Source organism: Barbus barbus (genome assembly GCF_936440315.1).
Source record: "Barbus barbus genome assembly, chromosome: 47".
NCBI classification, from domain to species: domain Eukaryota; kingdom Metazoa; phylum Chordata; class Actinopteri; order Cypriniformes; family Cyprinidae; genus Barbus; species Barbus barbus.
Window position 1 is genome coordinate 9,237,647 of NC_136725.1, and position 24,491 is coordinate 9,262,137.

The window sequence follows — 24,491 nt, forward strand, 5'->3', positions numbered from 1 at the left end:
TTTGTTCACTATGCTGGCCATTAATATGCAAATTAGATACACTGTATAACATTGCTTTTAATGGGAAAACCAGTTTATGGAAATTTGACACGTTGCATTTAGCAAACTGGTATATCAATCATTCTGTTATATCTTTTATAACATAGTTGAGAATCATCCTTATACAAAGTTTGGTATAAACCTAAAAATTCTCTACAGAGGACATAGCATAAAATATGAACAAAATATAATTTTTCAAAAATTATTTTTCCAGAATGTAATGACATGAAAAGATACTAAATTCACAAAGCTTTTTTTTCTCTCTCTGAGGATATGAAATTGTTTATACCGTTCAGAATCAAGTTTATAAACGTAAAAAAATAAAATAAAAAATATATTTTTTTATAAACGTACGCCCTTGAATTGGCGCCCCCTGCTGATCGAGTTCACAGCGGCAGTTAGTTTCCTTAACAACGTGTAAACATATGCAGGGAAATGAAAAGTAAATTAGTAGAATAAAAAAGAAAACGCAGCTCACAGGTAGGCTTATATTGTTTGCTTTCTCACCCCCACAGATTACTATCTTAACAGTCTCTTTGAACGTTTAATAAATGCTGTTGTTTTTGTTTGTTTTCATGTTAAAGATGATAATTTCCTGGCATAAGAGAAAATGAGCAAGACATTAGATACAACATCTCTGTCAGAGGCCTTCATACAGTTCCAGTTAGTACGGTTCTTAATATTGTCTGTCCTCACTGCTTTGTGAGTCTAATATTTATTTCTAATAGAATTCAGGTCGAAAGGGAAGAGATTCAAGATTTTGAGGAAGAAATATGCCAACTAGAAGATAAGAAGAAAAAACTGCTAAAGCTGGTAAGTGCCAATATTATGTTTGTGAAGATGATGAAGGAAGAAGACTAAACTCAAACACGTGTCTGCAGCAGGAGCAGCTGAGAGAAGAGCATAGAGGGCATGTGCAGGAACTGCAGAAAAAGATGAAGGAGCAGGAGAGGAACCTGGAGCAAAGGCAGCGAGAAGATGAAGAGCAGGTGGAGTGCACGGCCCGGGAGAATCTGGAGCTAAAACACAAGCAAGAGAAAGAACTAGAAGGTACTTGAGTGACAATGTTTTGAGGGAATAGTTCTCTCAAAAAAATGACTCTGTCATCATTTACTCACCCTCAAGTTCTACTCTTCTGTTACAATAAATGGGAACTGAATCTTTCAAGTTTGAAAAATTATGCAAAAATACCATAGATTAATATAAAACAATTCCATATGACTCATACGCTATATTCAGCATATTCTAATGCAATATTTCAGGAGTGGATTCAAGTACTCAGACAGTATCACCACACCAAATTTAGTACACCTTATTAATAAAACATACTGTGTAGAAGCATGCAGATAAATTTTGGGTCTTAATACTGGCAAGTCTGAGTGAACGGCAGAGCTAATTGTCTCACGAACATGCAGTCCTGAGAAGACCAGTTTTTTTTTGTTAAATAATAAATGAAATGTAGCTTTTTTTTTCTTCCACCGAACCCCATTTCATACACCCAGGAAATTGAGTGAACATTCAGTGACACTTTTGTCTTTTTTTTTTTTTTTTTAAATGACCTTTATGCGGTTTACATTTCACTACCATTATATAGAAAGAGCACAAGTTGTATTTTTTATTCTCTTTTTATGGTCCCAAAAAAGAAAGAAGTGTATATGGCACTACAACACCACCAGGGTGAGTAAATGATAATTTAATTAGAATTTTTGGCTCAACTTTAGGCAATTTACAGTGTTCCCACTTTTCAAGCTTCAAAAAAGATGCAAAATACATTACACAAATAAAAGAACATTACACAATATGACTTGTGATCTATATTCCTAATCACATCTAAATCCATGTATGATAGCTTTTGTGTTAGGGTGTTCATGAGAATCAGATCAAGAGTCAGATCTTCATACAAAGCTACAGAAAACTTCTAATATAGCCCACAACATGTACAGTCTTAGTTTTATGGTTATATGTGATACATAAATCACAAAAGTACATTGCTGTGCCTTAGTGAGCTTTTTAAAAAGTGTTTGTGTGGTTTGTACAGAGCTGCGCTGTAAGCTTGCAAGGCTGCAGGTGCAAGTGAAGGAACTGCAGGAGGAAAGGCAGGTATGGCTACAGTATAAGAATGAAGGCAGCATTAAAGACCAGCAAAAGATACAGAAACTGGAAAAAGATATTGCCTTAACACAAAGGACTTTTCAGGAAATATCAGGTGTGTTTTCCCTCTTCTACGTCACTCAGAACACAAATATTCATTGTGTTTAAATATAAAATACTATACAGTTGTGGTCTTAAGTTTACAGTAATCTTGCAGAATGCTAATAATAATGTAAAAAAAATGTATTTTTATTTTATTAATCACTACCCTAAATATGCTTTTTTACATAATGAATGTTTACATACAGCCTACAGGACAAATAAATATCTGAATAAAAAAAATAAATAAATAAATAAAAATAATCAGTTAATATTTCGTCTTATGGACTATAGATAAACATCTGCTATGTGAAACCGAAAAATTAAAATAAATGTTCTTTTTAAAACGAATAGCATTTTGCAGATTCTTCAAGTATATGTAAACTTAAGACAACAGAATTATCTTTAAGTTTAATAACACAAATAATTTAATATAAAAAATCCAGAATATTTTCAGAGATCTCTGGATGCGGCTATCAATGAAACTGAGCAAAAAGTAGCACAGAGCTTAAAGGATGGAATTCAGCTCGCCTTCGAGGTACTGCGGACACCTTGTTGTCTGAAATGTGAATATTACGTCTGTTCTGTGGTACTGAAATGGTCTTTATGTTTCAGAGAGCAAATGAAAACCTTGATAACATGAGTAAACTAGAGATTAAAGAAATGCATTGGCTGAAAAAACAGGTGTGGTCACATTTTAGGTTCTATTTTACATGCATCTTTTTGTAAACGCAAAGATTACACAATGCCGCTAATTGTTCATATCAGGTTCCCCTATATAACGAGAAGGTCACAGTGTTGGAATCCACAGTCCATAAATTAGAAGAGGAGATCTTGGATCTTGTTTCCCTCAGCCCAGGCAATGAGTTTCTAGCACAATCTGCTAGCCTTGGGTCCCATGACACCCACAATATGGACAGGAACATAATGAAAATAAACCCTGAGGAAACATCAGGTAATTCAAACATCGCTAATAATAGCAGTGTTTAGTCTAATAAAAAAAAGGCTTAACTGAACACATGGTGCTTTATAATTATTTTGCATTGACATTTTATAACCAATAGATGGCACAATAACCGTAGACATATTGAAACAGACTAAAATAACAGGAGAAATCCGGCAATGATGGTTGCTCTGCTAGTGCTGGTCCCGTAAGTTCAAGAGTGAAGGAAATTCTAGGTCTGTTATTTCTAATATTTGGATAGTAATAATTTTGTTCACGTTCACTTTTATTTGTAAGCCAAATATGTCGAAATATTCTGAGCTTTTTCAGCTGAGAGAAATTTGCACTGACTGATATTATAATATATCTGTGCCTCTGTTTTGTCTCAAGATGCATACCAGTAATATTTTTTTCAAAGGCATGATAAAAAAAAAATTACTTGCATGTCCTAATTGAACTATAGCCTAATCCTGGTTTAGTCTAAATCCTGTCTTTGAAACTGGGCCTAAATGATACAATGCTAATTTTCTTCTGATTTCCAAGCCTACAAACTGACTAGCTCCGATTAATTACCACTCTGCTCTTCTTTGTGTGTGTATATATACATACCACAGCCCAGTAGCTGGTTATACGGAGGATGGGTGACCCCGAATGCTGCCACTGGCACTATTCAGCCCTCACTAATGGCTCCCAAAGTAGAGGAAGTCTTGTCATTATACCCACAATCCATTACAGGGCAGCAGTGTTTTCATTACCGCTCAAAACTTCATGTCCTCAGCAGTTTAAACTTAATGGCCTCTGAGTGCAGCAGCTAACAGCTACACATACTACATTGACGTTGGCCATCAAATACCTGTCATTAATCACCCATGCCTATTCCTTTCCAGAACTGGTCGACAGACCCCGGTATCCCCTCCAGCCATTAACAGAAGTTAAAGGGACTCAACAGAAAAGCAATGTGACTGCCTCTGGTAGCACAACAACTTCCACCCCATCTGACTTTAGCGAGTCGGAGAGCAATCAGACTGATTTCACGGTGAGTAAAATGCTAGCAGTGTTCGCCTCCCCACCTAGTCAAATTAAGGGTGAAGATGGCATCAGTAAACGATCATTAATTTTTTATTAGCAACGAATGCATGATTAATGACACGCCACATCAGAAGAGCCCTCTGTGCTTATGTTTGAGATATTATCAAGCAAAATACCCAGAGAGGATCTCTGCCAAAGGCAGCAAATCTTGAAAAGGCTCTCTCAGTGGCACATAAGCAAGATAAGGTCTGTGGAAAAAGAGCGTCTGTGATTTTCCCACTGCCTTTTCCAGACATCATGGGCTAGAATATAGATGAAACAAGCAGGGATGGGGAACAGTCACTTCTCTTGTTAGTGAAGCCAAACTGGAACCCGCTTTAACGCGCTGTGTTTGTGTGAAGGGGCTGACGCATCTGGGCTCACTGGAGCAGAAGCTGCTGTGGGTGATAGGTAAAGCATACCCCCTGCACCCACCGCCAAACAACCCCGCAGATATGGGTGAGGAGATGACCTTTGACCTGATGCAAACTGAAAGGTGGCCAGTTACAACAGAGATCATCCATAGAAAGTTTAAACAGTCAAGTTCACAGTCTGGAGAAGCTGATGAATCTGCAAATGACACCTGTGAAATTCAGCAGTTGGATAAAAATTGAAACCACAAATGGCAAATAATAAACTATACTGTATGAATAATTCTGTAAATGACAACTGTGAAATTCAGCCGCTGTTGGATAATTGAAACACAGGAACGGCAAACAATTTATGCACTCCAAAAATATATAAAGAAATAAATTTATATTAAAATAAGTAATACATTGTATGTATGCGATATAAATATGATTATGCACACACAAACACAACACAAATAAAAACAAACAGTTCTGTGGAAGCTGCACTTTATTTGAAAATCACCCAAATTCTGCTTCATTTTTTTTTTTGTCATATAAACAAAATATAATCTGCAGGGATGATGCAGTAAATATGCTAAATCAATGTATAGAATCGCCCTCATATTCGGACCACCCTTTGTGTACTTCCCTATTGGACAGGGCCTGTTTTATGTACACGGGGCACTGATCAACAGCGCTCCCTTTCGTCACTCTACTGGACCTACAGCTAGACACTACCGACCCCATCCCGATACCGACAGCAACCTGCGTTTCTCACTCACATTCACACAATCACACCCACAAACACACACGCAACTGTTCTCCTCCCAGATGGCCCGAAAACGAAGGCGACTCTGCACATTCAGGTTGAAAAGGCAGCCATATAACGGTCAAATGTAAAATAATGACATGCCAAGCAGAAAGCAATACAGATCTTCCCCAAATGCAATGTCGCTGAATCACAAATGTAGTGCTTTGCTAAATGCTCCCTCACAAAAACCCACCCACCTCCCCCGGGGCACAGAGCTGACTATGTGGCATAATGATTTGAATATCTGATTCTATGTCCGTTACGAATGGAGGGCGGTGAGCGTTTGAGCTACAAAGAAATTGCACTAGACATACAACTGCTTCTGAGAATACTTAGTGCTGTATCAGTCAGTTTATAGGTGTCCATTTCCCCCAACTTTTTATATTATATATTTTTTTCATAATTCAGTCACTCAAAATCTGAATTACACAACCAATCATACCCATATGAACGCATAATTCAAAAAAAAAAAAAAAAAAAGATTAATTTCTTTCATGTCCTCAGTGGGTAAATCATAAATAAATACAGACAATACACAAGGAATGTCTACTGCAAACGTCAAAGTAGAAATCATAGTAGAAACCGATATTAGAATTTCTAATTGGTGATGGTTAAATCGGGTAATGCTTGTTTGGTGATCGGATAAAGACAGAACTCCACCCAAATCCCTCCCTGATCCCTCTTTTTGCATTCCATGGAAAAAAAGTGAAGCCGTGTTTGTGTGAAAACACACCACATTCCGGCGCTCACGCTCTCTCAACACCCATGTGTTTCGTTATAGACGGTACAATTACTTTTACCGTGACAAATTACAAAATGAGTGCTGTGTCCTCCATCTCTGGGCAACAGAGTCTTACCCCTCCCAACCCCACCCATTGTATCCCATTAAGCCCCTCCCACCCCTCCCGCTGCTTCCTGTAGAGGTTTGTACAGAACTCTCTGTGAAGAGTCGAATAGCCAACTGGAGAGAGATTAAAGGTTTGAGATTTGCCGTGTAACTCATTCTTGGGAAGCGTCGACCCTCCTTCACCTACATGAACTGCATCTGGAATCAGAGAAATGCACATTTACTGATACCGTCAAGTTGAAATTTTTTTTTTGAAACGTTTTTGTATATTTGACATTGTGATGAACGTAAACATTTTATACCAAGGCCAGGACAGTAAGGCCAAACTTTTTTTTGGATGATTGGCCGTCGTAATTGTACATAATGAACTGATATGCAAATGTTTCCAGTAAAGCAGCCAATAGATGATGAGATGAATTTATGAAGCTGCAACTCAGCATAACCTACTGCGAAAAGGATTAAAACTTAAAGGGGTCATGTCACTTTTTCACAAAAGTTGTATTTGTACCAAAACCTTTACTAATGCTTAGAAATAATATGTGTACTATCCAGACGTTTCTAAACCACAGATGCTCAGTACACTCAGCTCACACTGTCCTGTGTCATTGATTTACAGTTGGAAAAGAAACAGAGAAGACTAAACAACAAAAAAATACTGAAGGCCACAACAACACTAGACGCTTGCGTTGAATGCTTGCATGATGAGGTTAAGCGATACTCTAGTTTAAAAATGTATAAAGACATTTTTAGCTCTCATAACTTAGGAGTATTAGCGCAGACACTAGACAAGGATGAAACTTTTTAACGCATCTGTCAAAACGTACATTTACCCTTCACATGTGAAATGAGCAAAAGCCCTCAATGTCATGCAAGACCCAACAGCAATCATACTGCCCAAGACTATTTTTATGATTATTATTATTTTTTTTTTTTTACACATTTTCCTTTGTGTAATATCCTTTGGTTAGCAAGCTAAAATCTTAGCCAACTAGCTTTGCATAGAAATAACTGTTACAAAAAAACGTTTTTGATTAGTGAGAAGCAGATATCAGCCTCTTAGCATTATATTCTGACAGATTCATAAAACAATCCATGCTGACGTGTCACATCACATTTAATGATCTGACTAGAATAAAATAATCAGGGTCCTCGTTGTTTAAAACGAATCCTGCAGAAGAATTAACAGTGGCAGTGCTTCACAACTTACAAAACCTCTATCATTAGCATATATTCAGCTTTCTCCTTAATATTTGACTGTGACCGGATGGTCCAAGTTGTAGAAGTTTGAAAGGAATCATTTTAGCTACTTAGCTTCGATAAATACAGTTTTTGGACTGGGAGAAAGTTTAAAAATGGCATGAAATGAAAATTTACCTTGACATTTAACTGCCATTTACAAGCTCACATCCAGTTCTGCTGCCATCCAATCAACCAGAGTACAACCCTACATTTTTTTCAATAATCCACGACAACACTCGGATGCATGTCATTATACAGAAGAAAAGATCTGTTGCTACCTCCATTACATTGTGAATTCAAAAGATTTGATTCCACATGATATGACCCCTTTAAATCATAAGGAAAAACTGAACAAAATCATGCATGATTGGTTAATGAATTTCAAGAGATTGGCTCTACTGAAGCTGAAATGTTACAAATCACATTATACTGATGTACATAGAAAACATTAGTATTGCAGCACATGGAGAAAAACAGGGGTAAGAGTTTTTGCAAAACGGAAACAAAAACTGTTATAAAGCAAGAAGCACCTGTCGATCAATCAACCACACACACACACACACACACACAGCAGACATGCTGTACCTAAAGACGCTCTAAAGGAAATCCTTCAGAGACAGCTGTGCAAAAGGGTCCTGTCCCGGAGCTCTGAGAGGACTTGAACTGGAAGGACTAGAGGCTGTAGAGAGCTAGTTCAGAAAGAACGAGAGAGATTGAAGGGGTCCGAGGACAGCCAGGAATCACTCAGACACACACACGCACACACGAGAGGACAATTCAGAGCCAGACAGGCTAGAGAATAACAGAGGTTCAAGAAAAAGAGAGCCACTAAAGTCCTTCTCGTTCTGCAAGGCTGCTGGATGGTACCAATTTCCTGCACTAACACTACTGCAGAAATGAAGCAGGGGTGGTGGGGGGTACGATATGTATTTCGAGCTGAGAATTTGGTGCAGTGTGGAATACATATCCTTCCCCAGAGATGTGTGAAGGCCACAATGCTAGCTTTCTTATTCAGAACTGCGCTGCGATGGCACATGAAGGGTGAACAAACTAGAGAGCGCATTCTGAATGGAGCCGCTTCAAGAAAAGAGCGTGATCAGTCAGGGTTGAGCGGATGGCTCTATTACAAGAAGAATCATGGGGCTGGATCAATGCAAAAACACTTTTCAAAAAGCGAGACCTATGGATGCTAGTGTGCTCTGAATAGGACTAATTTGATTGGATTAAGGTGTGGTCACATTAGCAAAATTTTGCCGACCAAAAAGAATCAGAACTCACTCAGAAACAGTAAACTTTTTGTTGGTCAAAGCAAAATTATTAAAAATAACTAGATTTCGTCTGCGAACATTCGCTAAACATGTGACCAGACCTTAAGACTTCTAAATTTGATTGTTTGAGGGTCAATTGGTTTGTAACCTCATTGTGTGAGAGATCATACCTGTGCCCCTGAGACTGGGCCAAAGGGATTGGCCGGCCGCATCACAGGCTGAGTGTACATCATGGTGGGCTGAGTCATCATGGACATGGAGCCCATTTGAGGGGGCTAGAAAGGAATAAAGAAACCTAGTGAGCAATGCATAATGCTCGTCACAGCTGTTTGGGACATAGCGTTTGTATCAGGAACTTTAAATGCCAAAGGCTTACGAAGTTCCTCTGTTGAAATCATATTTTGTTTGACAGTACCATAACTCAGCAAAGAGGAATGTGAGCCTGTCTGAACCCACTGTTCTCATCCGATCTGACTGGAGTTACTGTTTAACTCCACCTGAGTTACATGACTCGCAACAGACAGGAAAAGTTACACACAGAAACTTCTTTTGGTTTGGAGCAATTCATATTTTTCGAAAAGTTCTAACTCTTAAAAGAAAAAAACTGTGGTACATGCAAGGATTGGACTGGAGGATCCAAAATGGATGAGTCATAATAGCAGTTATGTAAGTGTGGATGCTGTTATTGAAAAGCATAATTTAAGAGCACCATCCTCTCTTTAAGCCATTAACCACAGCCTGTGCTGACTTTACCTGTATGGCTCTTTACCTAAGACTCTTTACCTAAGACTCAACCTCTATTACTGGGTTCTATTGAGCATACTGAGAAAAAGATGGCTAAAGGACTTAAGGTTAGACTCAAAGTTGATTATAAATAGAATGCTTATGTGCCACTCAGTTAAATTTAAATTCAATAAAATAAATAAATAAAATGTAATACATAAACTTAATTATAAAGTATTACAATATTAAAGTTTCTAATTATAATTTAGGTCTCACTTTATATTAAGTGGCCTTAACTACTATGTACTTACATTTAAATTAATCATTTGGTACAATGCACTTATTGTGTACATACGTACTTATATTTTAAAGATACCTGCATGTAATTAATTTTTTTTTAACATTTATAATAATAATAATAATAATAATAACAACAACACATTAATATAATAATTAAAATCTAGTTTATTTTATTGAAAATAAATGTACTACTAATATATAATTCATGGTAGTATTATTAGGTGCTCATTTGGGATTTTAAAATAAGTCCTCTTTCAAGTTTAATAAACAAAAAACAAACACACACACATATATACATACACATATATATGTATATATATATATATGTGTGTGTGTGTGTGTGTGTGTGTATGTATGTATGATATATATATATATATATATATATATGCGCATGTATGCGTGTGTGTATATATACACATACAGTGCCCTCCAAAAGTATTGGATCAGTAAACACAAAATTGCTCTGTTGACTGTGGAGTCAAGACATATGCAAATATGATTAAAAGATGAATATGAGACAAAACTACAGAATGTCACATTTTATTATTAGCCGTTTCAACACATACATGTTTTACCAAATAAAAAGAACAGCACTTTTAGAGTTCATCCCACTCATTGATGTGAGCATAAGTATTGGGACAGTTGAACATAAGGCAGATATAAAAGATTAAAAGCTATTATTTAGATGCAGATCCCTTGCACACAATCACAGCAGTGAGTCTGTGACCCATAGACATCACCAGACTCTTGGTCTCATCCTTTGAAATGCTTTTCCCAGCCTTTAATGAAGCCAATTCCAATTGTTGCTTGTTTTGGGGAGTTTCTGCCGTTACTCTCCTCTTCAGCTGGTGAAATTCATGTTCAATCGGATTTAAATCTGGAGATTGACTTGGGCAATCTAACACTTTCCATTTCTTTGCCCTTATAAATTCCTTGACTGAACTGGCAGGGTGTTTTGGTTCATTGTCCTGATGCAATATGAAGCACGTCCCAATGAATCTGGTGGCATTTTCTTGAATATTGGTAGGCAAGATGGTTTTGTACCCTTCCAAATTCATTCTGCTACTGTCATCATACATTAAGTCATCAGTAAAGTTGAGAGGGCCTGTTCCAGAGACAGCCATGCATGCCCATGCCATGACACCACCTCCACCATGCTTTACAGATGAGGCTGTGTGCTTGGGATCATTTGCAGTTCCCTTTTTTTCTCCACATTTTTGCTTTCCCATCACTTAGATAAAGGTTCATCTTTGTCTCATCGGTCCATAAACACAGCTCCAAAACTCTTCTGGCTCACCTTTGTGCTTTTTTTGCTAACTCTAATCTTGCCTTTCTATTTTTGATGCTGGTCAGAGGTTTGCATCTTGCTGTGTAGCATCTGTAATTCTGTGTCAGTCTCCTGAGGACAGTAGATTGTCAGAGCATCACCCCAGCTTTCTGGAAGTTGTTGGTGATTTTACAGACATGTCTTTTATGATTCATTTTCACAGCTTTTATGATTTGTCTGTCATCAACTACTGTTGTTTTCTCAGCCGATCGGGTTGTTGTTGGTTGCTGGAGTCGCTGGTGGTTTCCAAACTCTTGATTTCTCCACGCCTTTTGTTTTTGGCTATATTTCTAATTGACTTCCTCTTTTCTTTTAGCATCCAAATTGTTTGCTTTTCTCTCAAAGTCAGCTCCCTCGTCTTCATCCTGGTTTGTGTGTGTCATCATCGAATGCAAGATTCAGAATACAGAAGTAATGGATATAACTGATACGACACATTCCCTGCTTTTAATATCTGAAGAATTAATGCAACAGGACACAGCTGATCACTTAGAAAGACCTGTGAGGCAACTGTTATACTCACATCAGATAGAGGGATGAACTCTAAAAGTGCTGAACTTCTTAGCTGGTAAAACATGTATGTGTTGAATCACCCAATAATAAAATGTGACATTCTGTAGTTTTGTCTCATATTCATCTTTTAATCATATTTGTAAATATCTTGATTCCACAGCCAACAGAGCAATTTTGTCTTTACTGTTCCAATACTTTTGGAGGGCACTGTATATATGCACACACACACACACACACACACACACACACACACACACACACACACACGCATGTTGGTTTTTGTGGTTTATGGGGAATCTCCATAGGCGTAATGGTTTTTATACTGAACAAACTGTGTGTGCTATTGCCCTACACCAACCCTACACCTAAACTTAGCCCTCACAGGAGACTTTGTGCATTTTTAGATTTTCAAAAAAAAACACCATTTAGTATGTTTTTTAAGCCTTTTGAATTACGGGGACATAGGCAGTGTCCTCATAAACCACCTTCATATTGTAATACCTCTGTCATACCCATGCCATTATACAAATTTGTGTCCTCATAAACCACATAAACATGCACACACACACACACATATACATATATATATACATACATATATATATATATATAAAATATACATTCACGTGTGTGTATAAAGTAAAATACAATAAATATGACAATAATAATAAATACAATTTATTTTATTAAAAAATAAACATATGGTTATGAATTTAATTATAATGTACTACATTAGGACTTACAACATGGGTCCTCTTTGGTGTTTAATAAATAAATGCTAGAATAGTAATAATAGTATTATAGTAATAGTGATAATTAAGGTGCTACATTACAATCTTATGTCCTCTCTCATGCTTAATAAACACACCAGACTATCCAGTCTTACACTAGGTGGAAAAAGGTATTTCAAGAAAATGCAAAACACTACCTGATGCCCATCTTTTTCTTTTTTCTTTTCTTAAAAGTTAAGGGCTCATGGAGGAGAAATCAATGTAGCCATCCCTGTTAGTGTGATGAATAAAAAACAGAAAAAAAATAAATAAATTCTCTAATGTTGCCCTAAGTTCAATGAAGAGGTGCTTCGGATTCTAGAGAGCCTTTCACAGTGTTCCACACACCCACACTGCTCTGGTGGGGACTGACAGCATGACTGCAGTCTCTGAATATACAGGAGTTGAAAAGCTAATACTTCTGACACTGATGGTGTGAGTAATGCACATATCCCCAGTTTGTACTTACCATCGCGTATCCCATCATTCCTGTGGGCGTCGTGGCAGGGAAGGCCATGACAGAAGGAGCCTATGAGGACACGTTCGGTGTTAGTACAGAAATGCCACATAAAACATTATCAGCTTTTTTTTTTTTTTTTTTTTAAACATGAAAGGACGATTCTTCTGAACACCTTAAGTGAGAAATTTCCACTCGAGCAGCCATGAGATCACAACTACCCCAGACACGCCATTTCAGTTTCCACGTTTACACACAGTGAACAAAGGCAACTTTGAGGACGCTTTTTAAAAATTAATTTGCAAAAGATACTTGAGTCTCTTGGGGGTTTTTTCTCTTCACGGCGAGCAGCTCACATCTGGGAAACATTAGAGATGTCTTTACACACTCCAACCAGAGCATCAAAACAGGAATATAGGCAAGGAGATAAAGAGGAAGAGAGTGAGAAACACTGTGTGTGTGTGTGTGTGTGTGTGTGTGTGTCCTCTTTGAAGGCAGAGTGATTAGTTGCAGGTGCAGGGCTCTGGTGGAAGAGAGAAGCTCTTTGTGTAGGAGCTGTGAGATTCTCAGTTAGGCCTTCGGTAGCCACAGACACACTTTTATTTCCGCTTGTGCACCACTGAAATGTGTGACAGACTCTGGCTTCCTAAACTCAGCAGAGTGATTGTGACCAAACGACCAATAAATTGTAAAATAAACATTTTTATTGAATATGAACTGATGGCATTTACCCATTAACTATGACAAGTTTGATTTCGCGCTGGTATATAGGCTATAACTGATTGATAAAAGTAATATGATTTTTAATTGTTTAAATAAATGCTGTTCTTTTGGCAATTCATCAAGAAATCCTGAAGAAAAAAAAAATCAGCATAATTGTTTTCAATATTAAAAACATTAAGAAAGGTTTCTTAAAGGGATAGTTCACCCCAAAATGAAAATTCTGTCATCATTTACTCAACCTCGAGCAGTTCCAAACCTGTATGAATGTCTTTGTTCTGCTGAACACAAAGGAAGATATTCTGAAGAATGTGGGAAACAGAGCAGTTCTGGGGCACTATTGACTTCCATAGTATTTTTTTTCCTACTATGGAAGTCAATGGTGCCCCAAAACAGCCTGGTTACAAACTTTCTTCAAAATATCTTCCTTTGTGTTCGGCAGAACAAAGAAATTCATACAGGTTTGGAATTACCTGAGGGTGAGTAAATGATGACAATTTTCTTTTTTTGGGGTGAACTATCCCTTTAAGCAGCAAATCAGCATATCAGAATGATTTCCGAAGGATCATGTGACACTGAAGACTGGAGTAATGATGCTGAAAATTCATCTTTGAAATCACAGGAGAAAATTACATTTTAAAATATATTGACATTTTATTTTAAATTGTAATATTACACAATATTACTGGTTTTACTACATTGTGTAGAAAATGTAAAAGATTGGATGACCAATAATTTCCTCCTATTAAATTCAGATAAGAGAGATATCACTTATTGGACCAAAAAACATTACACAGAATCTCTTGGATTACAATTTACAACTAGACAGATGCACTGTTACGTCCTCTAAAGTAAAAAATCTGGGTGTTATATTAGACAGCAACTTGTCCTTTGAAAATCATATTTCCCATGTTACAAAAACAGCATTCTTCCATCTTGGAAACATTGCCAAGCTTCGAAACTGATGCAGAAAAGCTAGTTCATGCATTCATGACCTCTAGACTGGACTATTGTAATGCACTGCTAGCTGATTGTCCTGCATCTTCAATAAACAAGCTACAGATAGTCCAAAATGCAGCGGCTAGAGTTCTTACCAGGTCAAGAAAATATGATCATATTACCCCAATTTTACAGTCTCTGCACTGGCTACCTATTCAGTTCCATATCATTTACAAAATATTATTACTTGCCTATAAGGCCCTAAATGGTTTAGCTCCTGCGTACCTAACTTACGCTACAAATCCAACCCGCTCCCTAAGGCCGCAAAACTCTGGACTTTTGGTAGTACCCAGGATAGCAAAGTCCACTAAAGGAGGTAGAGCTTTTTCACATTTGGCTCCCAAACTCTGGAATAGCCTTCCTGATAACGTTCGGGGTTCAGACACACTCTATCTGTTTAAATCTAGATTAAAGACACATCTCTTTAGCCAAGCATTCACATAATGCATCTTATAATCTTGTACTGCAGTTATATCTGATCAAATGTACATTATTATTATTCTTTAGCTTGGGTTGAACAAATCATTTTTGCTTAGATGGAACAGCAGCTACGCTAATTATGTCTCTATTTGTTTCTCTGTTTCTGCCACGGGACGTAACTAGGAATTACAAAAGCTTCAGTCTGGATCCAACCCTTAAATGATCTGAGATGACCGAACACCTGAGAAAAGATAATGCCAACCCCTCAGAGGACCTCAGAGGATGCCAACGCTCAATTTTGCCATAAGTTAAATATATTAAGGTTCTGCAATATATAAATATATTGTGGAAACTTAATTTCCTGTAGAGCTGCTTTGCAACGATTTGTATCGTAAAAAGCGCTATACAAATAAACTTGAACTTATGACCAAAATTATACAGCCTTGGTGAGTATGGCTTATTTCAAAAATATAAAATTTTATAAGTGCTCTGAACAGTGTGTCCTATTTGGAGCCATAATCATCCATTTTATAAAAATAGAGTTCAATTAACAGCCTAATATAAAACACAACCTTATGTGTTTTTCTGTGTACATCCCACTAAATCAGAACGGGCTGCAATGAATCTGAAGATGATGAAAGATAAATCCGTTTGTAGACTGAGGAATCTCATTAAGATACAAAAGGTACTTCGTAAACTGTAAGCAAACAGCTCAGTTGTACGATAATCTTTGGAGAAACAGCACCTACAGAAACGTTTGACAAGCACAAACAACTCTGCAGGAGTAAATATGACTAAATCATGCTGATGCACTGATCAATCCAGCTCAGCATACCATCTTTAAGAAAGAAAGAACTGTCCGGTGGAAGTGTTTCCATCAGAATGTTTACCAAGGCATGACTCAAACTGTTTGATTACCTACTTTATTGGACTTTGCACATTGTCCGGTAAACCCTCCACTGGAAACACTAGCCCATTGATTCACACTAAAATGACTACAGTTGTTTGCTGATGGCGATAAACAAATGAAACTGATGAGAGGACAGGGTAGAGAAGGAACAGAGCTGTCAGCCATGCCGAGATAACATCTGGTTAGATCAGCTCATGGGTTTCAGTGCAATTTTGGTCACTCGAACACGCAAAGGTTATAAACTGTGACCAAAGCAAAGGCGGTGGGGTTAATAATCTCATGCGTTTCAACTGAATGGTTCAACTCAACGTTTTGACTTACGTATTGTGGGAAAAGCATGCCATTCTGTTTATCCCGTCAGACGAGAATGGTTATACAACGCAACAAACACAGTTAGAGGGCATACAACACAATAACATCTCACATTGTGAGCTCACACAAACACATTGTAAACAAAGACTAGACCGAATCCATTGCAGCTGTTTCTGAGAGTGGATTACAGCTCTGTTCCAAATGCTAGTGCGCTGCCTATCTATGTAACGTTTTATGAAAAGTAGGCAGCAGAAAGAAACGAAAATAAATAACCACTTTGGCATTAAAAACGAAACTGAACTATTTTAATGGCTATGTAATTTGGGAAGAGAGAAAGAGAAAAAAGTCTCCAGTCGGATTCAGCACTCAGGCTGAGAATTCTGATAAGATGCTGGACAAGGGCAGGACTAGGGCATATGTTTGAGGTCCGTGCAGGGTTCTACTGAGCTTGTTTGGTACTAAACTCAATTTTGTACTCGCAAGGCTGCTTTATATACGCACACGCACGCTTTGGATGCGAACACCGAATGGCTTAAAAAGACGCGCAAATAAATAATACATGTTGTGGCAATGCAACAATGACCCGATTAGGAGAGTGACAATTATGTCAACTGTAGGCTACTGAAACGCGAGCAAAAGTCTTGTATCTCAGCGTGAAGACAAGATGCGCCGATGTGAAGCCGTTTGAAGAGAAAGTCAAAGAGAGAACACGCGGTACAGTTGAATCCTTCAAGCTCTTTTTAAATGACTGATTTGATCTGATAGTCTGTGTGGATTTATATACTCATCAAACCTACATGCTATAGGCGATTGAATAAATGTGTGAATATACATCATTTTAAAGTCAAAAGCTGCGGGAATGAGTAAAACTATGCGATAGAGCCTATGCGCAATCCCGCACCAAAATTCAGGACCTGATTAAACAATTCTATTATACAAAGTTTTGGGAAATAGATTTCCATGGCTTTTCCAAACTTTCTGGGTTTATTTATTTTTCCAAAACTTTTCCAGGCCTGGAAATTGCCGTTTTAAAATTCCATGCCTTTTACAGGTTTTTCATGACCGTACGAACCCTGATTAAGTTGTTAGCTTAGCCACATGCTAACTCCAAAATATAATAGAATCAACTTCCAATTTGGAAAAGTGGAAGAGAACGCCACTTGAAGTTGTACTTCCAACTCAGAAATTGTCAAACGATGTCTTGATGTCACAAGAGCATACCAGCACCAACGGAGACGTTCACGTACACGGTTAATGATAAACACAGATTAAGTTGTAAATGAAACACATCAATGACTCAAAGTTTCAACAGCACATGATAATAAAGCAGGTTAAACAAATGTTTACAGAGACAGGGGTGCAAAACAAGGTAAACTATTGTATCTATTGATAACTACATATTAACAACAAATGTTAGCATATTCCTAGCCATTTGTCTGTATACATCCTCCAAGCATCAGGATGGTACTTTGGACACATGAAATTGAGTTTTTTGCTAATGTACAGCCTTTCAATTCATTCACTTATGGCGCAGTGTTAGAAAGTAGCTGCCAATGTAGATAGCAGACAGTGAGGTAGCTCATTAGGGTTTGGAACAGAGCCCATATTTCAGAATCAGTGGAGGAACTCCAGCTATTGTCTGTCTATTGGTTTATGACAGTTGCTTTCTAGAACAAGTCTCATTTCATTTGAGTCAGAGAAAGCTCATATTGTTGTCCTCACCATGGTGGCAGGGTTCCATGTTGTGGTCGGAGCCATCTTTGGTTGCCAGTTGGTTCCTCCAGTCAACTTCTTTTCACCGGGTTGACTCCAATGAATGTCACTGAGGAGGAACAGAAGAAACAACCATGATCAAGTCACTGAATTTGAAGAGAAATATGAATTTGGATTGAGATGAGCAGCAAATGTTCGTACTTCTTTGTTGTTCCATTTCCAATACCGAGATCTGGAAGAAAGAGAAAACCAGTGAGGACTATGCCAGCCATTGTGAAATGTTAAATTCACTTTTATAACATCCTTAATTAATAAATTTCCTGTTCCCGATTATTAGTACCAGAATACAGAGTAGGGCTGCACAATTTGGAAAAATAAAATGTTTTCAACAAAAAAAGTCTGATTGTGATTTAAAAATAAATAAATAAACAAGCTCAAGGTTTGTTATGCTTGTTTGGCTCCACAATCTGGCCAAACATTTTGTGAATGTGAATATGATACTAGTATTATTATTATTATTTGTAGTAGCAGTAGTAATAGTATATGTATTGTTGTTGTTATTATTATTATTATTACTACTACTAAATACCATTAAAGATCTATTACTAAAGCAGCCAGTTTATAATCAATTCTCATTAAAAATTTGTTAAAATGGTTGAAAAATGTTGAATTCTCAAATGCATTTCATAAGCAACATGAACACATGAAGAGAGGAGTTTGTGAATATATTAGTGAAATCACAGCCTTTGTGATACAATAATCACGCTAAACCATTTCACAACTTCAGGTTTTTCCCCCCTCCAATTAATCATGTAGCCCTAATACAGAAGGCTCTTTGTATGATATAACAAGAACAGGACACTTACTTCCCACAAGGTTGGCAAGGGAGGAATCCAAGTCATCAGAAACCAGTTTGCCTGGCTGTTGGGCACTGAGCGCCAAGCCCTGGTTGGGAGAGGCCACTGTGGGTTTCAGGATGCCACCTAAAATATCATCTTAAACAAACAGAGGAGAGGGAATGGGAGAGGGATAAAAGACGCAGACAACACATAAACAGAAAAGGCGCAATTAGGTTGGGTGGAGCGAGAGGCAGCTGCCCTTGAAGCAAATGTTGCAGGTCTGAAAGTGAAAGATTGTGGGTAAAATCTTGTGACGTCAACTCACCCAGACATGCAGTGCCATGCAAAGCCAGCGGCCCAAATAGATCAAACCACACAGTGAGAGGAGAGAAAAAGGACAGAATGAGGAACATCTCAAAACATGACTGCACAACTTACGGTGGTCTAATCTTACATGACAATTCAAGTCAACTTCTGTTTTTTAGTATATTTGTAAGGAAAAACAATTATATATTTTAACAACAAAAAAAGTTTGTAATTTTAGAGGCAGATTTTTTTTTTCCATTTGTAATAACATGCATAATGAGACCAAGAATACATAGTGGGACAGTGAATTTTCAATTTTGCATTGATTTCTTAATTGAATTGTGTTGCAAGCTGGATCCAAACCTGGGTCGTCCATGGCTCAATGTTTTAGAGCACTAACCCGTATGCCACATCTCCAAAATAAAACACTGATTTCAAACCAATCATGGATTTAAATTAAAACTAATACCCAATGAATCCAAGATTCTAGCAAACGAATGCTTCAAGGTTGTTTAATGAAAAGTTTGGGTGTGATTTGTGTGTTTAAAAAGCAAGTTCTAAACATGCAGTATTGAGAACATGACACAAAAGAGATCAAGTCTTTAAACACATTATGATCTCTTTTCTTAGAAAAAAATACCACAGCAAACATCTAAAAGAACGAAAAGTGGTCATATAACCATTTTCACATGCTGGTTTCACTCTGTCAGCTTAAGCATGGTCCAATCAAAGACTCTCCAAAACACATTGACCTTCAGCAGTGAGATGGATGTGAAGAATCATGTATGGAGAAAAGCAGTGAGTGAATTACAGCAACTGGGTTAACTTCTCTCTTACCAGCCGAGTCTGTGTTGTTGGTGGCCGACTTATTGCCGAATACGGAGTCAAAGTCGACATTAAGGCCTGTCGAACTGGGAGGCTGGGCGGCGGGAGGTGCAGAGAACCCTGTGTTAAAGAAAATAAGGTCAGACCTAAAAAAACAACACAGACTGGTTCACCTACACATGTTTGAGAAATTTCAAAACAGTGGTTAATGTTTCCTTCCAGTTCACGTGTGATACATAATTGGCATCATTAATTTAAATGGCTCAATTCTGTCGTAGTTGACAGACTTCCAAAAATGTCAGCTGTTGGACTGGGTTAGCCCACGGCAAATGACTCATACTTCCCACAACATGTTTGTAGTTACAAAAGCAGCCATGTAAGTTCAACCAACCGCATCTGCTGCATCAGGCCAACTTATCCTGTCAGATGAAAGTTTTTCTTCAATATAACAGTAAAGTTTCATCTAGTAACCTAATATGAGCCATTTGAGGTAAAGAAACGAAAAATAAAAAAATAGTTAAATAGAAATAAAAAAATAATAATGAAAAAAGACAAAAGCACAAAATTCCCAAAACTGTGTAAAATTAGAATGGAGATTGAAAATATAAAATACAAAAAAATACTGAATTTAAAAAAAAAATCATATATTTGGAATTTACATTAAACTAAATTGACAAAACTATTTTAAAAGAAAATAAACAATGAAAGCTGAAAACACAGGTTAAAAACTTAAACTGTGAGCCAAATTTCTGAATTGACCCATTTGATAAACCATTTCTTACCAGCTCAACAAAAGCGCACCTGCGAAAGGAAAGAAATGGGAAGAGAGCTGAAGGACACACGAAGAAAGAGACAAGCTGGAGGGACGGCACCTACCTCCGAATAGTCCAGGTACAGCGGAGGGCTCAGAGTGGAAGAGAGGAGTGTTAGGGTAGGCAGCCGGAGAGCAGAACGAGTCTGACAGGCCAAGAAACAAAAGCACAGGAAACCAGAAACGAGAAAATTAGTGAAGAGAGACAAAATTAATAAAAATAATAGCGAGGGGGATATAAAGCCTGCATACTCTAAATTCAAGTAAGTCAAGGGTGGAATTAAAACAAAATAAACTTAAAAAGAATAAAAGGTACTAAGAATAATTTGGGGTGAAAAGCACTTAGAGGGGAAACCACAGGGTAACACCATTATGTTTCCTGAGGTCAGAAAACATACATCGCACTGGGACGTCTGTACCTGAGAGGAAGCAGCCCATCCGAGCAGAGGGCTCGACGGGTGATGCAACGGAACACCTCGAATCAATAAAGGGATTGTAATTATCTGGAGAACCAAGAAATGAAATTGACATTTGGGAAAAACTTTAAAACTTAACACTCTAAGGATGGGAAAACTTTAAAAAAAAAAAAAAAGGGTAAAAGGAAAATCCAAGAAAGGCAGCAAAGCACAACCAAGCACATTTTTGAGTAAGGTGGTCCAAAGACCATTGCACAGACCTTCAGAAAACCACCACAAACAATTAATTGAGGTTTAGTGTGGGTAAAAAGGATCACCAAACTCAAATAGGGTATGTGTATTTTTAAGCAGTTAATTTGTACTTGATAACAGCCATTCTCACTCTTGATCACACTCATGTATTGATATTAGACCAGCATTACTCCTCCATAAAAGCCAACCCACCATAATACAGCTGTACAAACACAAACGCTCTTTACAGTAGCAACAAACCATCTGTTCGTCACTCTCTCAAATATGTTATTGTTCGCTCTGAGAACATAAATAAAGTCTCTAGTGTAAAACAAACTCACAGAAGCTAGACTTCCTTTATTGCTTTTACACAGTCATAGAAAGGCGCACACAAACACACAGTGTTTCAAAACCTAGGCTGTGTTCAGAATAGCATACTACCATACTTTTTACTTTTATATTGCATAGTGTGACAACTTCGAGGATCACTGTATCCCACAATGCAGTGTGCTCAACCTGGCCTTGTGTTTCCAATGTGACAAAAGAATAGGAAGTAACAATTTTTGATGAAACTGCCACAATTAAAAAATTTTCTAGACTCACGATTAGATTTGTTTAAAGTTTTAGTTATTTCAATTACAGATACCTTTTAAAAAATGTTTCCAATAATTAAGCAGTTCAGATTCAAAAATGTATGCAATTCTAACGATTAACTAGTTGTTATTAGCATGCATATTACTAGCATATTGGCTGTTAATTAGTACTTATAAAGTACATATTAATGCCTTAAATTTTGAAGTACGGTAACATTGTTGTGTTACTAAGAATTACTAATAATTCTGTATAAAATATTATATGCTGTATAACAAACTCTTTCAAATGTCATTTAATTCATTAAAATATAAGTATTATTCATTTAATTTGTTTTAACATACGTATTTTCAGGCTATACAGTGCATTATGCAGTAGGCTAGTATTCTATTTTGAGTTGCCTAAACAGACAGCATTTTTGGGCATTACCAGTGCATTTGAGCTTTTGAGTTAGACACTGTCAAAAATACTGTCTAGGTAGGCAGCTTCCTAGGTTTTGAGTACACAGCTGGCATGAACTTGAGAGACACATGTATCAGATACTTTAAGGGTTACTCAGGTCACACCACTTCTGCCCAGTGGGTCTTTGTACACTTGATGCGGTGGAGCATTCGGGACAAAAATGAGAGTGGAGGGAAAACAGACCGGCACTCAGCAGGCAAAAGAAAGCAAACAATGCACTACATGAGAGAAAAGAACAGCCGTTTACCACCAAACATTTCATGACTGGGTGTCCTAGAGGAAAAACTAACAGCATCTGAAGACACAACAGGCAGATGGACAGGATCAACAACTGGTTTTGTAAGGAAAGGATTTAAGTTTGGAATGGAGTCGTCAACAGCCTCTGCAGATGTGAAAGGATCTACATGGCCAAAGACAAGACAGAAACAGAAAATAACAGTAAAAGGTTAGAGTGAGACAGAGAAAGCATGCAAACACAGACTAACAGGCAAATGAGGTGGAGTCTGTTTGGTCTAGACTCAGACGCTTTCAGAGTAAAAAAAACTACCATTGCACAAGACTGAATGAGACATCCGCCGTGGAATGTAATGAATATGTAACAAATCAGCATCTAACCTAAATGTATACGAATGATTCTTTGAATCATGACTAATATTAGAATTCATAAAAATGTATTTGACTGGCTATGCCTACATTTCAGTAGAACGTCAGTCTGATATAAAGTTTTAGAGTTCTAAAATATATAAATATTTAATTTAATATTTATTTTATAAACACAATATTAAATATTACTATTATTAGGTAGTTAAAGTGTTACTAGTTAGTTAAGTGTTATTAATAAGCTTTAAAGTTGTACAAAATGAGATGTATAGACAAAATATTATGTATTATTGCTATTAATAATTGCTTTTAACTTTGAAAAACATTACTAGCTGTGCCAAAGGTTCTGTAACCTATAACCTGATTTGAAGACAAAAAATGATACGCATGCAATATATATATATATTTTTTTAAACTTTAACTTTAAATTCTTTGAAGTCATGTTTTCTTAAAATAAATTTTCCCAAAATCCAATGTGAAGTTTAAAAACATTTCTGAACATCTCAGTATACCTCTCTTCTTCATTTCCACTATAAACATGTTAAATTACATTTTAAAGGATTAGTTCACCCTAAAATCAGTTCGGTCATCATTTACTCACATCGTCGTTCCAAATCTTGGAATATGTTCCACAAGTCGAAATGATCAGTTTTACGAGGCTTTTTTTGGATCAGTTTGGATTATGACAGCCCCAGTTTTCATTTCCTTCAATTATATAAAGAAGTGTGGCAAATGTTGTGTTCCACAGAAGAATGAAACTCATGTGAGCTTGGGACGACATAAGGATGAATAAATGACTACAGAATTATCATGTTTAGGAAAGTTATTCCTTTAAAAGTGGTAGGACATGGCAGCAGGGGTGTTAGACAGTGTGTAGCGTACTTAAAACTCCAAAGAGCGTCAAGGTAATACATCTGTGAAGGTTGCTGAGTGTGTGTTACGCAGTATAATTCAATAAACACAAAAAGCTGCAGGCTTTTATTGGTTCTGGCTGACTAATATCGGAAACCAATATGATATCAGTTCTGCCACGTTAAATATCATGTTACACACCCTATCAGCACTTTCAGATAAAAATTAGACTCATTTATCAGACTTTACAGATTAGATGTTATTTAGACAAATAAAATGCATGCAATAAGAACATGGATAGAATCATGGATCAAATTCAAGAGGGAACTTTCATTTCTTCAGTTTTGATTACAGAGGAGAAGATAGTGTTGATGTAAGCTCGATTTCAATCAGATGCATATTAATGCAGATCTGTGAGTTCCTGTGGTGTGGACCGCTCACCTCCCCATGTGTTGGCTAAAGGCAGGCCGGTGGAGAGAGGCAGGGAGGGCTGGAACGTAGGCTGCAAGTCCAAAAGATTGTTCGGCACCTTCGGAGTACTGGAACCAGACACGCACCAAGACAAACACAGACACACACACACACACACACACACACACACAGGAATTGCATTAATGTCTTCCATAAAACGGCAGTCTA

The 24,491-nt window shown here is 37.2% G+C and overlaps 2 protein-coding genes across 25 annotated transcripts in view; one reads left to right on the plus strand and one right to left on the minus strand.

The window, feature by feature from the left end:
- Positions 1–417: 417 nt before the first annotated feature.
- Positions 418–5,105, plus strand: ccdc83 (coiled-coil domain containing 83). Its single transcript, XM_079410901.1, has 10 exons — positions 418–519; positions 624–702; positions 768–852; positions 921–1,089; positions 2,078–2,245; positions 2,676–2,767; positions 2,845–2,913; positions 2,998–3,184; positions 4,060–4,208; positions 4,603–5,105. The coding sequence occupies exons 2-10, from the start codon at positions 650–652 to the stop codon at positions 4,852–4,854; spliced, it is 1,224 nt and encodes a 407-aa protein (XP_079267027.1). The 5' UTR covers positions 418–519; positions 624–649; the 3' UTR covers positions 4,855–5,105.
- The window catches only part of LOC306865973 (phosphatidylinositol-binding clathrin assembly protein-like), a 47,194-nt gene continuing 27,785 nt past the window's right edge, over positions 5,083–24,491 (minus strand). For 4 of the 24 annotated variants that reach the window (XM_079410885.1, XM_079410874.1, XM_079410889.1 and 1 more), the window contains exons 13-23: positions 24,294–24,391; positions 22,648–22,800; positions 20,766–20,846; positions 19,902–20,009; positions 18,786–18,914; positions 18,121–18,151; positions 17,929–18,028; positions 16,216–16,239; positions 12,858–12,917; positions 8,926–9,030; positions 5,083–6,446 (exon numbers count right to left, since the gene is read on the minus strand). In XM_079410885.1, the coding sequence (XP_079267011.1) occupies positions 6,432–6,446; positions 8,926–9,030; positions 12,858–12,917; positions 16,216–16,239; positions 17,929–18,028; positions 18,121–18,151; positions 18,786–18,914; positions 19,902–20,009; positions 20,766–20,846; positions 22,648–22,800; positions 24,294–24,391 (904 nt within the window). In that variant the 3' untranslated portion in view covers positions 5,083–6,431. Of the gene's footprint in view, positions 6,447–8,925; positions 9,031–12,857; positions 12,918–16,215; positions 16,240–17,928; positions 18,029–18,120; positions 18,152–18,785; positions 18,915–19,901; positions 20,010–20,765; positions 20,847–21,119; positions 21,204–22,647; positions 22,801–24,293; positions 24,392–24,491 lie in introns of all 24 variants that reach the window. The other 20 variants (XM_079410893.1, XM_079410892.1, XM_079410875.1 and 17 more) reach the window with 17 other exon arrangements.